The 15,391-nt window shown below is 43.9% G+C and overlaps 1 protein-coding gene across 1 annotated transcript in view; it reads right to left on the bottom strand.

Annotated features, from left to right (window-relative positions):
* Positions 1-15,391, bottom strand: part of LCT (lactase) — a 51,249-nt gene that overhangs the window by 10,098 nt on the left and 25,760 nt on the right. Inside the window, exons 7-11 of the mRNA XM_043573319.1 lie at positions 13,680-14,325; positions 8,212-9,762; positions 7,271-7,539; positions 2,762-3,052; positions 152-350 (exon numbers count right to left, since the gene is read on the bottom strand). Coding sequence (XP_043429254.1) covers positions 152-350; positions 2,762-3,052; positions 7,271-7,539; positions 8,212-9,762; positions 13,680-14,325 — 2,956 coding nt within the window. The remainder of the gene's footprint in view (positions 1-151; positions 351-2,761; positions 3,053-7,270; positions 7,540-8,211; positions 9,763-13,679; positions 14,326-15,391) is intronic.

Genomic DNA, 15,391 nt, shown 5'->3' on the forward strand with positions numbered 1-15,391 from the left:
TCAGGCAGCCTTGAACAAGAGGCAGCGATTGTAAAGCACCACCACAGGGCTTTCTTGGCCTCCTCTTCCAGTGCCTCCGGGATTTCAAGTCTTGGTGAGACTAAGAACACCACACTCCAAAGAGCTGACAAGTTGAGCCTAGAACCTTTACCTGGAGCTGATGTCCCATAGCCATAGCCCTGGTTAGCGATGACAAAGGGCTCATTCAGAGTGATCCAAAACTTCACCTTGTCTCCCAGCCTCCGGAAGAGCACATCTGCATACTCTTTAAACCGCTGCACAATGGTGTCATTCTCCCAGCCTCCAACGTCCTGGAGTGCCTGGGGCAGGTCCCAGTGGTAAATGGTCACCTGTGCAAAAGCAAGACTGGCAGTTCCATCAACCTACTTCCATGGGAAATCACTGGTGCTGTTGTGCACCAGCACAAATGCCAAGAAAGCAGAGAATGAATGAAAACATGAAATAGCTCACAGGTTCTTTGGTGGGGGGGGGCGGGGGGAGCTGTGTTGAAGTATGAGACTCCCATCTGGATCAGAGAAACCTGGGTGTGAGTCCCAGCTCTGCCACCTACCAGCTCTGTGACCTTGGGCTCAGGCAATAAGACCTGCATGTCATGGAATCACTGTGAAGCCTATGTCATGTGACCACCGCCCTGGACACTCTTCAGTGTTGCTCTGGTTGCAGTCAGGAATCAGAAATGCTGCGGCTTCAGAATCAGCCTGGATAGACTGTACTAAGCGAGGCTTTGAGGCTCCAGGAGGAGGATGAAAGCATTTCACTTATAATGGGATACCCCCCATGAACTTCATCCAGTGTATCTGGAAGTTCTTCCTGTGGAGCTGGGAACACTTTGCTGGAGATGGGCCTCCGGGCCATGTCCTTGTGGCCTTTGTTGTTCCCTGGCCTTCCCCTTGATGCCCTCACACACCCCATCTTGGCTAAGCCAGATGTCCACTGTCTTCAGTCTGCGCTGGGCCACTAACCATCTTTAGCCCAGACCCAGTCTCTCCCTTTGCATGGCATGCCCTTCCCCTGCCCACCCATCCATCCACATTCTCCTCTCTATTCAGGATCCACACCTCCCTGAAGCTTTCCATGCCCAGCGCTTTTCCTTTCTTCAGTGTCTCCATGCCTGCAAGGGCTATATGATTGTTTGAGCTTGAGTTACTTGCTCTCTGATGTAGTTCTGAATCATGTGTAATGAAGTTCATTGTCCTCTCAGGGCAGCCACCTGGCCATTTTCTCTCTCAGCATTCATGGTAGTAAGTGTTAGGTGGCTGGTTAGCTCTAACAACGTTAGCGGTATGAGGGAAAAAGTCCAGATAGTACTTTATTTGGAGGGGAAAAAAAAAAGTGGTAATGTGGAGATCATGTTCTGGCTGCAGTATGTAATCCCAGCCAGTATAGCAGAGAAAACACACAGCTTCATAGAAGAGCGCCCTCCAGCACTTTATCACATAGGGCCCAGGTGAAGAGGAGACATGTTCTTAGGCTCCCAAGTAAAATTTAAAAATTTTGGTGACAGCAAAGTCAGCTCTCAAGTGAGCTTCTGTATTATTACTCATAATAACTCCTGCTGGGGGGCCTGGGTGGCTCAGTCGGTTGTGTGTCTGACTTAGCTCAGGTCACGATCTCATGGTTTGTGAGTCCGAGCCCTGCATCAGGCTCTGCTGTCAGCGCAGAACCTACTTCAGATCCTCTGTCCCCCTTTCTCTCTGCCCCTCCCCTGCTCATGCACTCTCTCTCTCAAAAATAATAAGTGAAAACATTAAAAAAAATAACTCCTGGCTGCAAAACACATGCACTTTTGCCCCAGCAATTCTGCTCCTAGGACCACAACCTACAGATAAACTTACACCCACCCAAAATTATGTATGCCTGTGGTTACTCATTGCACCATTGGTTAAGATGGCAAATATTGGAAACATCACAGGGAAGACTGTTAATTAACAGAAAAGTAATTCAAGAAGTAAGATATAAACAATTCCACATAACTTTTTTTAAAAGAAGAATAAACAGGGAAGCTACATATGGTTGCGGAAATACGTGTAAAAAATACTGTGAAGGGCTCAGTTGGTTAAGCATTCCACTCTTGATCTTAGCTCAGGTCTTGATCTCAGGGTCATGAGCTCAACCCTGATGTTGGGGTCCACAGTGGGCATGAAGCCTATTTTAAAAAAAAGGGGGGTACCTGGGTGGCTAAGTCAACTGAGCGTCTGACTCTTGATTTCAGTTCAGGTCATGATCTCACGGTTCCTGGGATTGAGCCCTGTATTGGGCCCTGCACTGACAGTGGGGAGCCTGCTTGGGATTTTCTCTCTCCCTCTCTCTGTCCCTCCCCTCATCTCTCTCTCTCTCTCAAAATAAGTAAATAAACATTTTTTAAAAAGAAATAAATACCATTAATTAAAAGCAAGCACCAAACTGCATGTACATGACCATTAGGAAAAAACAGGGGAAAGGATCAAACACGCACACATGTATAGGTCTCCTGACTGGCCTCTGCAAAAGGCAGACATGAGAACCTAGCAAACTTGACTGCCTGTAAGGAGGGGAACTGGATGGCTTGGGGTCAGAGACTGAAGGCAAATCTTCACTGTGGACTCTTAATGCTTTTTAAATTCTGCATCATGTGAATTTATTGATAGTTCAAAAACTGAATCTAAAAAACAGCATTTTGTTTACACAGTAAAGAGCTCCCTGGCCCAGCTGGCTCCCCCATGTGGACTTGACCAATGCCCTGGCTGGGGCCCAACCTCACCTGGGGCTTGATGTTGGCAGCCAGCAGCGCGTCAATGAGCCGCACATAGTAGTTGAGGCCTGCTTCATTGATATATTTTGTGGTTCCATCCGGGAGGATACGAGACCAGGAGATGGAGAAGCGATAGTGGGAGACAGCCAAGTTCTGCAGGGCAACCACATCCTCAGCAATCTTGTGATAACTGTCACAGGCCACATCTCCGGTGTCATCATTTCCAACCTTCAGTGGTGTGTGAGAAAATGTGTCCCAAATACTGAGTCCTTTGCCATCAGCTCTCCACGCACCTTCGATCTCAAGATGACAAGACATGGTCAAATTAAGTCATACAGTCTAGCCCTCACAAGTTCCTTTCTGTCAGTGGGGGAGCTGCAAGTCAGGACCCGTGTCAGTGTCACCTCCTCTGGGAAACTTCTCTGGCCACCCTCTGATTTTTGGACTCCTAGAGCTTTCTGTACACACTTTGTGTCCATCCTGGCAGTGTCACGCTGCATCTCACAGTTACAGGATTGCTGACTGACTCTCCCTGAGACTCTGAGGCCCAGGCATCGTGACTTTCATCTTGGTGTCCCAGCACTTAATGTAGCAGTGTCTGGTATATGGCAGCTGTGCACTAAAAGTCTGAATGAACAATCACATGCCTCCAGCCCCAATCACAGTCAAACGAATACCACTGATGCCAGCTGCGGAGGCAGAATTTCAAATCAGGACCTGGGTCACAGTTTCTGTGCCTCCTTCTTCTCCCTCTGCCCTCCCCCCACCCCCCACCTTATAGGGAAAGTGACCATAAGCCACTAAGCAAATGCCTACTTACAGGCTTAGGTAGTATGATAGGTACAAGTTCTGTAATTTACTTCTTTTTTTTTTTTTTTAATTTTTTTTTTCAACGTTTATTTATTTTTGGGACAGAGAGAGACAGAGCATGAACAGGGGAGGGGCAGAGAGAGAGAGGGAGACACAGAATCGGAAACAGGCTCCAGGCTCTGAGCCATCAGCCCAGAGCCTGACGCGGGGCTCGAACTCACGGAGCGCGAGATCGTGACCTGGCTGAAGTCGGACGCTTAACCGACTGCGCCACCCAGGCGCCCCTGTAATTTACTTCTTTTTAGTGTTTATTTATTTATGAGAGAGAGAGCACAAGGGGAGGAGCAGAGAGAAAGAGGGAGACACAGAATCTGAAACAGGCTTCAGGCTCTGAGCTGTTAGCACAGAGCCCGACGCAGGGCTTGAACTCATGAATCGTGAGATTGTGACCTGAGCCAAAGTCGGACGCTTAACATACTGAGCCACCCAGGTGCCCCTGTAATTTACTTTAAAGCAATATAACACATACACCATGATGTTATGTGACTGGATGGAGCTAAGGTATTGCTGGCATCCTGACCAAGAACACGTACCCCAGCGTGGCCTGCACGGCCCCATGCAAGTGGGCTCAGGGCCAGCAGGAGGGTACCAGTGCAAGAGATAAGTTAATGCAGGGGGATAAAGGAAATAAGTAACCATGTTGAGGCTATTAGGAGCTAGATTTTTCACCACTGGAGAAAAGAGATATAAATATGGGCAATGGGAAAGCTAGCATCGAGCCTGTGGATTGGATTTGGAGGTATCAGTATGAACTCATGTTTTAAAATCTACATAGAGACAGGGGGTGCCTGGGTGGTTCAGATGGTTAAGTGTCCAACTTCAGCTCAGGTCATGATCTTATGGTTCATGAGTTCAAGCCCTGCATTGGGCTCTGTGCTGACAGCTCAGAGCCTGGAGCCTGCTTTGGATTCTGTATCTCTCTCTCTGTCTCTGCCCCTTCCCCACTCACGCTCTGTCTCTCTCTCAAAAATAAATAAACATTAAAAAAATGTTGTTAATCCACATAGAGATGGGGTAGATATAGAAATAACATACAAGTGCACGTGTTTTTGTGCATATATATGTGAATTTCCTAGCTAGAGGAATTCTAGAATGACGACACCCCAGTAGCAGTGAGCATATCCAGCACCTAGATCTTGGTTTCTAAATGCCCCTATCCAGTAAGAGAAAGGGTTCATTAGACAAAGGGATGATTACAGGGCTGGGACAGAAAAGGTATAAGCTGAGTCTGGAACATCTTGTACAAGAAAGAACTAAGCAAGTGCTCAAATAATGATGGGCCATGTGAAAAGGACACAGGATCTGGCTAAAAGGCACTCCCCATAGCAAAATGTGGAAAATGTGAACATCTAAATACATAATAATATGATAACTCACTGAATAAAATAGGACTGCATCCGGCCATACTGCTGATGCATATTTATATACTATGCATAAATATGAGAAAAGTCAAAGTTTGACCTTTCTGTTGAATGCCCCCTGATAAATATAAGAGGAATCATGAAATTAGAAAATCACCGTTTGTCACCTATCACAGTAATAACTGATTCAGGCACAAATTATCAACAGCTGCTAAAACTAGCGGGTGAAATTTGATGAGGAAAAGGCTACTTATATAGTCTCCAAGTAGATCCCCACAAAATAATTGTTATTTATAACTATAAAATACTTAATTTTATGGTAGAGAAACCTGGTAAACACTTTCTTATTCAAGTGATAAAATCAGTCTCATATATATACTATATATATGTGTGTGCACATACACACACACAGAAAATATGGCAAATGGTAACATTTTAACAGTTGAGAAATATGGGGAAAGGATATACAGGAGTCCTCTACTATTTCTTCAACGTTTCTCTGTGTTCAAAAGGATTTCCAAATAAAAGGTTTTAAAAAAAAATGCACAATAGGGGCGCCTGGGTGGCTCAGTAGGTTAAGCGTTTGACTTCGGCTCAGGTCATGATCTCGCGGTCCGTGAGTTCGAGCCCTGCGACGGGCTCTGTGCTGACAGCTCTGACAGCTCAGAGCCTGGAGCCCGTTTCAGATTCTGTGTCTCCCTCTCTCTCTGCCCCTCCCCTGTTCATGCTCTGTCTCTCTCTGTCTCAAAAATAAATAAACATTAAAAAAAAAATTAAAAAAAAAAAGAATGCACAATCAGGTAGTATCTAATCAGGAAGGCCACAGTATAAGCCCTTCTAATCAATTCTTGATTCACACTTAACTCTTTGCTAATTAGACCACATAATGTTTCAAATGGTGACAATTGTGTCTGCTGTCTAATGAATAGAAATGGGTGCTTGCTAATGCCAGTTTAATCATTCAAGATGTGGGTTGGCTAAAAGCTTTTCAAGGACACTCCTTTTCCCTTGCATGGACAGTGTTTAAGAATCCTCCAAGGTCTCCCACCTGTGCCCTAGAATGAATTCCTAACCCTTCCTGTGTCCAGCTGTAAACCTGTGGATAGTGGTTCTCACCCAGGAAATATTTTGTCCCCGAAGAGACATTTAGCAAATGTCTACAGGCATTTTTAGTTGTTACAACTTGGGGAGGAATCTGCTGACCTCTAGTGGGTAGAGGTCAGGGATGCTGCTTAACATCCTACAGTGCACAGGAAAGCCCCACAACAAAGAATTATCCATGCAAATGTCAATCAGGCCAAATTGGGGAAACCTTGCTACAGAGGACTCTGTTTGCCCACAGTAACAGTAACAGAACACTGTCTCTCAAACCCTGGCATGTCCTCAAGTGTTTCTTTCATGTAAAGTGTTGGCCAGAGCACCGAAGAGGACCAAGAATGGGGGTTTCCTCCAGTCTACAGAATAGGATACACGAACAGGTTTTGTGTTTGTACATGTAGTTAATAAATGTCTGGACATAGCTTAATTTAGTCTGAGACTTCATTGTGACCTGGTAGTGCAGCCATCTGGGAGGAGCTCACCCTCACCCCCCTCAAAAACATCTTCAGCAGCTGTGGCTGACTAGAAGGAAACCCAAGGGACAAGCACACCCAGAGTCAGGTCAACTCACAGCACTGACTCTGCCCAGGGTCCGCAGGGAACACAGAGCCTCCACTCCTTCTTCAAAGAAAATGAATGGAGGCAGAAGATGTAAAGCAGGGACCTCCACTAGCTGCCTGGGCAAGTGACTCTTTGCTTTTTATCTTTTTCTGTGAAAAAAGGAAAACCCTCGTATTTTCTGTATTATTGAGCTTATTTTGGCATGAATAAGGTTACAGTATGATGCTGCCAGGACATCAAAACAAGCCCAGGCCCACGTGACAGCCATTCTGAACAAACTGCCTGCTTGGAAGAGACTAGGTGAGAAACGAACATATTCCAGCAGACAATCTTCTGGTTTGCGGGTCTCTGCCTAAGTGTTTGTGCCCAGGTCCACCTGCTCCATTTTGCCTGCCTACGTCCCTCTCAGCATAGCCCAAGCAGCCACGAGTCTGCCTGAATTGGGGGATGTGAGGAAGCTGGTCTGTCCATGGAGAGGACCTCCCAGATTCCGTATACAGCACCCATAATTTCCTGCTCCAGGTCTGTGGCAATCCCCTGTTCTTGCCTGCCCTCCTAGCACCAAGCCCACAGCCTGGCACATAGTAGGTCTGCAATAGCTGTCGTTTAACTGCCCCAAACTTCTCACCTGATATGCGGCGGAAGCTGCACTCCAGATGAAGCCCTCGGGAAACTGTCCATAGACAAACTCGTCTTCCCTGGGCAGTGGCATGCCGTTGTTGGTGATGACCTCTGTGTAGTACCTGGCGGAGGCTCTTGCTGTGCGAGGCCTGTTCGTGTTATTGAAATCAACATGGTACAGTCCAAACTTGACTGTGTAGCCATTCAGCCACTCAAAGTTGTCCATCAGAGACCATGCAGAATACCCTCGAAGGTCTACACCATCAAGTCGGTAGGCTGGGAACATTCCAAAGTGAGCAGAGAAGAGCTTTACACCTGGAGGGTGAGGTTCTCAAGAACCCTAGACAAGTACTGGCACATCACTTAAAACAGTAGTCCTAAACCATTAACTCATACCCACAATTAATGTGTGCCCAGATGGACAGAGCACCTTCTTTTTTTGCCAGCACTGATGCTCTCATAGCAAGTATTAATGACCAATCTTTGCAAAACCAAATTCTTTTGTTGGGGTAAAGGGACAGGCTTGAAATCAAGAGTCTCAGCCCACTGTAGAAGTTACACATAGATATGTGTTTTAGAAAAGAGTTTCTTGCTCTGGGGTGCATGAAACTCACCAGAATATAACATATGCACCATGTTAACAGAAAGTTATCTTTTTGTTCACTGCACTTAAAATAGAACTTGCCACATAGTAGTTGCTCAATAATGAATGGATGGACCCATGAAAATACTTGTATGGGGACTCTGTATGTGTACATCTGGGTAGATGACCATGGCTTTTTTTCAGATTTCCAAAGGGATATGTAACCCCCAACAGGAAAAGAATTATGGAGTTAGAGCCTAAGAGAGACTTGTTTATGGTTTGTAATCCACTTTGCCAAACCATGTTAGGCACATGATATATGGATGCTGGAAGATTCTGTAAGGGGGACATGAATTCTCACATACCTTTCAAAGCTTCATTGATGTAGGTTTTGTGGTAAAATATCCTATCAGTATCTTCCACTTTTGGATTTGTCAGCCCCACTCCATTTTCAGTGATGTAAATGGGTATGTCACCATACTCTTCCTTGATCCAGTTGAGCAGTCTTCGTGTCCCCCAGGGTGCAGCTCTGTTTATTGCTGTGGAAGGCCATGAAGGGTCCTCCTCCTTGGTTGTCTCCTGGTCATCTTCATAGGAGGGTGGGTTTAACCTGGGTGTTTTGTGCTGCACAATTCTGGAGGAGTAGGTGTTGAGGCAGAACACGTCAGCTGTGGCCCTGATGTACCTCTTCTCTTCCTCAGTGAAGCTTGGCAGGCGGGAGGTGGCTAAGTGTTGAAGCTCACTCCTGTTCCCCACTTTCCACTTCATGGCATCGGGATAGTCTCCGTTTCGGAAAATGGGGTGGGCAAACCAGCCCAGTGAGAACTGCAGCATTCGGTCAGCTGCCTCCACATCCCTCGGGATCTCAGGGGACTTGGGCTCTGCCCAGTGTGCACTGAGGCTCAAAGAGATGACCCCCTTCTGTTCCCGCCTGTATTTCTCATCGTAAGTGTGATATACTCTGGCATGAGCTTTGATGATTGCATGGCCAATTCTGTAAGGTCCCCAGCCTGGGTCTTTCACCTTTGGAGGAAAATCCCCTGAGCCATAACCCAACCATGCCTGGTATGTGGGCTCATTAAAGGTCATCCAGAACTTGACTCTGTCCCCAAAGGTCTGGAAACAAAAGTCTGCATAGCTGTTAAACAACTCAATCAAGGAAGGATTTTCCCAGCCTCCAATATCCTGGAGGGCCTGGGGCAGGTCCCAGTGGAACAGTGTCACCATGGGAGAGATGTTGCTTGCCACCAAGCCATTGATCAGCCTGTTGTAATAATCAACACCGTGTCTGTTGATAGAACTGTTTCTCCCTGTTGGGAAAATCCGAGACCAGGAGATAGAGAAGCGATAGGCCTTCACCTTCAAAGCTCGAAGCATATTCAGATCGGCATCCAGTTGGTTATAGCTGTCACAGGCGATGTCTCCAGTGGCATTCCCTTTCACATTGCTCCCTGGTGTGTGGGTGAAGTTATCCCAGATGCTGGGGCCTTTGCCATCAGCATTCCAAGCTCCTTCAATCTGATAGGCTGATGAGGACACGCCCCAGAGAAAGTCCTCTCTGAAAGTACCATGGTAGAACAAATCTCTTTCAAACTTGGGTTGGTTGGAGAACTTTTCCCAAACTACTTTAGCTTTGGAGGGCACATCAGACGGAAAAGTGAAGGCTCTGATTTTACGTGGGAAGTTTGCTATACTCGGTGGTGGCAGTCTCTTTACGGCCTTGGGGAGGAAACCGTTCTTTTCAATGATGCTGGTGAAAAAGTAGGCAGATTTCCTGGGAGTCCTTGGCTTGCTGCTGTCATTGAAGTTGACATGATACAGTCCAAACCTCTGGCTGTAACCAAAGGGGCCTTCAAAGCCATCCATGAGGGCACGAGCGATGTAAGATCGAACATCCACTAAGTCCTCCTTGATAGCTATGGAGAAAAACAAAACTTTGGATTATTTTCAAGTCTCTATGGGGCACCTGGGTGACTCAGTTGGTTAAGTGTCTGACTCCTGATTTTGGCTCAGGTCACAATCTCATAGTCGGTCAGGAGAGAGCCTCCTGAACCCCACCCTTGGGCTCTGTGCTGACGATGGAGCCTGCTTTGGCTTCTTTCCCTCTCTCCCTCTCCCTCTGCCCCTCCCCTGCTTGCACTCATGCTTTCTCTCCCTCTCTCAAAAATAAAAAATAAAAATAAATAAAATTAAAAAAAAATAGTCTCTGTTACTGATGTTGCTATTTAAAGGTTTTCCTTTTCATATGCACGTTTTGGACGGGATTTAAGTTACCCCAAAAATGTTAACCCTTTTTCCTCAGAATGAATAAAAGAGAATCCACAAGATGCCCACAAATCATCAGGCCACATCTATGGTCATAAACCTCAATCCAGAAGGCCATCCCTGCCTCAAAATGAATACAAGCATGTGTCCCATCTGCTACTATCAGGATTCCTTGTTTTTTTATAGAATGCATACATCATTTAATATTTAAAATATACTTTTGTTTTTCCTTATGTCTAGCAATACTGACATAAAATGATCACACATCCCCTCTTAAAAAAGAGAAATAATGCCTACAGTAAGGTATTTCCTGGTACAGTGAGCTGAATGGTGGTCCCCAAAAAGATATGTCCAAATCTTAACTTGGTACCAGTTTACAAAAGAGGTCTTTGTAGATGTAATTAAGTTAAGGATCTTAAGATGAGATCATCCTGCATTAACTGGGTGAGTCCAAAATCCAATGACAAGCACCCTTAAAAGAGAAAGATAGAAGGTCTCCACGAAGATGGAGGCAGAGATTGGGGCAATGCAGCCAACAGCCAAGAAATGCCTGGAGCCACCAGATGCTGAAAGAGTCAAGGAAAGAGTCTCCTCTGGAGACTTCGGAGGGAGAGTGGCCCTACCAGCATCTCCGTTGTGGACTTCTGGCCTGCAGAACTGTGAGAGAATAAAAAAAGCATCTAGTGAGTCAACCAAAAACCAGTGTCAAAGTAAAGCAATGGCTTTGGGCTCAAACTGGGAACCAGCTAAGTATTAAGCCCTATTTTTATCAGATTACACAGCCTCTCAACAAACATTGACTATATAAGAGGCTGGCAATTCATTTATTTTATATAATTCATTTATTCATTCAATGAATAATTTAGTAAACACCTACTTTGTCCCAGGCTGTAAAAGGCTCTAGAAACAAAAATGAATAGAAGCTTCATAGGTTAGTGGGTATTGATGAGCCAGTGATAGAAAGGCCTGTAGTTTCACTCACTGACTGTTTGGGCACACCATGTAATCTCTCAGAGCATCAGTTTTCACAATGGTCCCAGGAGGATGATCTCTGCCCCTATTTTCTGCACAAGGCTGTTTCAAAGATCTCTTGAGATATGTCCTAGAGGGATTCCAAGATTGTGAAGATTACAGAATTGTACCCTTGATGCTGAGAACACAAGCAAAGTAAAAGAGAGGGTGTCTGGCCTCATGAACACTGAGGCCTCCACTCCCTAAGGTGTCTCCATTCCTAACTGCAGTGCCCAGAGTAGGTATTGCTAGTCAACTCTTTCTCTCTGAATCTACACAAGGCCTTGAAATCTTCTCATAATATCCCTCTAGGCAGGTGACTAGCCATATATCACTTGATTAGTGCTGATATAGGAGATGAAAATTATTTGCCATTCCTTTTTACTTGGAATAAAAAGACATATGGGGAAAAGAAAGTCTTCAACAAATGGTGTTGGGAAAATTGAACAGCTACATGCAAAAGAATGAAAGTGGACCAATTTTCTACACCATACACAAAAATAAACTCAAAATGGATTCAAGACCTAAATGTGAGATCTGAAACCGTAAAAATCCTACAAGAGAGCACGGGCAGTAACTTCTCTGACATCAGCCATATCAACATCTTTCTAGATATGTGTCCTGAGGCAAGGGAAACAAAAGCAAAAATAAACTATTGGGACTACATAAAAATAAAAAGTTTTTTCACAATGAAGGAAACAATCAACAAAACTAAAAGACAACCTCTGGAATGGGAGAAGATATTTGAAAATAACATATCCAATAAAGGATTCATATCCAAAACATATAAAGAACTGATACAACGCAACACCTAAAAAACAAATAAACCAAGTAAAAAATGGGCCAAAGACACAAGCAGACATTTCTCCAAAGATGACATCCAGATGGCCAAAGGACACATGAAAAGATGTTCAACATCACTAATCATCAGGGAAATGCAAAACAAAACTACAATGAAATATCACCTCATACTTGTCAGAATAGCTAAAATCAAAACCATAAGAAATAATAAGTGCTGGTGAGGATGTGGAGAAAAAGGAGCCCTCATGCACCATTGGTAGGAATGCAACTTAGTGTAGTCACTGTGGAAAACAGTATGGAGGTTCCTCAAAAAAAATTAAAAATAGAATTATGATGTGATCCAGTAATTCCACTACTGGGTATTTACAAAGAATACAAAAATACTAATTTGAAAAGATATAGGCACTCTGTTTACTGCAGCATTAATTACAATAACCAAATTATGGAAGCAGCCCAAGTGTTCATCAATAGATGAATGGATAAAGAAGATGTGGTATTTATATATAATAGAACATTACTCAGCCATAAAAAAGAATGAAATCTTGTCATTTGCAATATGGATGCATCTAGATGATAAAATGCTAAGTGAAGTCAGAGAAAGACAAATACCATATGATTTCATTCATGTGTGGAACAAACAAAACAAATGAACAAAGAATAAAAGAGATAAACCAAGAAGCCGACTCTTAACCATAGACAACAAACTGATGGTTACCAGAGAGGAGGGGTGGAGGGGGGGGTTAAATAGGTGAAGGAAATTATGAGTACACTTATCATAATGAGCACTAAGCAATGTATAGAATTGTCAGATCACTATATTGTACACCTGAAACAAATATAACACTGTGTGTTAACTATACTAGAATTAAAATTAAAAAAAATTAGGTGTGCTTGGGTGGCTCAATTGGTTATGATCTCACAGCTTTTTGTGTCACATCATGATCTCATGATTCATGAGTTCGAGCCCCACATCGGGCTCTGTGCTGACAGCTCAGAGCCTAAAGCCTGCTTCAGATTCTGTGTCTCCCTCTCTCTCTGCCTCTCCCCTGCTCGTGCTCTGTCTCTCTCTCTCAAAAATAAACATTAAAAAATATTAAACTCTCTTTCTCTCTCAAAAATAAATAAATATTAAAAAAAATCTTTTAAAAAATTTAAAAAGACATATGAAACTATGTTAGGCAAGACTGGTGCAGTCGATATGAATTAATGGGATCAAAGTGAATGATGTGGAATGTAGATTTTATAGCTGACTTAAGGAGATGGAGATGAATGTGGCCAGAACAACGAGGGAAGATTTAATGGGTTGGAGTCCCCTCCTATAATGCCATTGGCATCCTTTATTACAATTTTCTGTCTGTGACCCTCTATAAACTCTGAGGGTCCTATGGGAAAAGATGATATTTGCTCAATATTTTACCCTTACTGTCTTGTGCAATGTGCAGTACATAACAGGCACTGAATAAATATTTGTTAAATGAATGTGTTAAAAGATGATGAGTCTTTGATCAATGGATAGGACTCAAATGGGCAGAGTGTAGGAGGCGGCATTATAGGGAATAAGAACATAGGAACAAACACTTGAGGCTTCTGGGGGAAACAGCTAGGAGGCTGATATGAAGGACTCATGCTATTACTATTAACACTACTTTTTGGCTTCATTTTCTTAGGAGACTGTCTTTGTCTCATTAAACAGAAATCTGAAGACTTGGAGAAGTACCACCCACCTTCCAATCACCAGCATATCCACCATTCTTACCTTTGAGCACCTCATTGATATATTTATTGAAGTAGTCTACTCTCAAGGAATCCTCAAGGAGATCTTCAGTCTCCCCTATGGGCATGCCATTCCCAGCCAGGTAGATCGGAACTTTTCCTCTTGTGTATTCCAAAGATACAAACTGCAATAGCCTCCTTATACCCCAGGGCACCACATAAATCCAAGGGGATGAGGTCTGGGGCCATGCAGGGTCCACATGTTGGGAAAAGCCTCCAATGGTGTCATAGCTAGGGATGCAGGAATCTTGTTGGGCCGTGCTGATAAGGCGAGAAGTGTAATGAGACAGACCCAGAAAATCAGCAGAGCCTTTCAGGAGTTGCTTCTCTGCCTCGGTGAACTCAGGGAGCTGGGCCACAAGACTGGGGCACTGTTGGTTCATCTGTTGGATTTGGGCCTTCAGGGCAGCAGGGTAGTCTCCATCCACAAAGATGGGGTGTGCAAACCAGCCCAGCATGAAGTGCAAGAAGCGTTCAGAGGCACTCAGGTCCTCAGGCCTCTCTGGGGACAGAGGTTCTGCCCAGTCTGAGTTCAACACAATGCCCACACGTCCCTGCTGCTGTGGACGATAGTGGCTATTATAGTGGTGCCAAACTCTGGCATGAGCCTTGAGGACCAAGTGAGCCACCTTGTGAGGAAAAAAAAGAAAGAAATACAGTGCTTAATAACAACTAATAGCAAAGCCAACAACAACCACAAGCCAATAACAAGTCTACAACAACAAGTTAATACGAATGTCAATAATGTTACCAATGTTAATAAAATAGCCACAATGAAAATGTCCACATCAATAACAGCACCAATGTCAACAACATCAGGAAGTCATCAGCAAGTCAATGCCAATATCAACAAGTCAACAATATCAAAAAGTAGTTAAGATTGATGCTAACAATGTCAGTAAATCAACATGGACAATGTTGACATCAACATCATCAACACCAATGCCAGCAATATCAACAGCCAATAACATCAACAAGTCAACATCACCATCAACAGGTCAATAGCAGTAGCATCAATAACCATATTTCACAGTAAAAAATTGTTAATGAATTCTCTCATAAGCTCCTCCCAACAGTTTGTGTGACAGTATAATTATTATTACCACTATACAGATGAGGGGAACAAGATCTAGAGAGGTGTAGAATGTAAGAAGCCTGACTCTAGGCCTGTATTGTCCCCCATGATGCTATTCTGACTTTGTTCTTAGTAAGTGCTTATTGAATAATTCATCAACAACGAATTTGGGACGGTCATTTTATTTGACACAGAAGGGATGGGACAATTCTTTCTAACCTACCTGCTCTTTCCACTTAATGAAATCTAGGAAGAAAACCCATGACCAGGAATCTCTTTGTAGACTTAACTCAAGGTCTTACAAAAGTTAACAGCTTTCCTTGGCAGAGTGCCATGGGAAAACGGGCAAAAGCAGGGTGTCTGGAGTGTAACAAACCTAGACTTAAATCTTGACTTTGTCACTAACTTGCTTCTCATTCAGTTTCCTTGTATGCAAGAAGTGGTAATTATGCATTCATTTAGGAGGACTAAATAAGATCATGTATATAGAGCACCAAGCAGACACTTGGGGTGTAGGAGGGAGATTGCTATTGCTTATCATCCTTTCCTTTTTCATTTTTATCATCTGAAGATAATGACACTTACTCTTGAAGACTTTCAGATCAAAATATGCCTTAGGA

The sequence above is a fragment of the Prionailurus bengalensis genome, chromosome C1, assembly GCF_016509475.1.
Source record: "Prionailurus bengalensis isolate Pbe53 chromosome C1, Fcat_Pben_1.1_paternal_pri, whole genome shotgun sequence".
Taxonomy (NCBI): domain Eukaryota; kingdom Metazoa; phylum Chordata; class Mammalia; order Carnivora; family Felidae; genus Prionailurus; species Prionailurus bengalensis.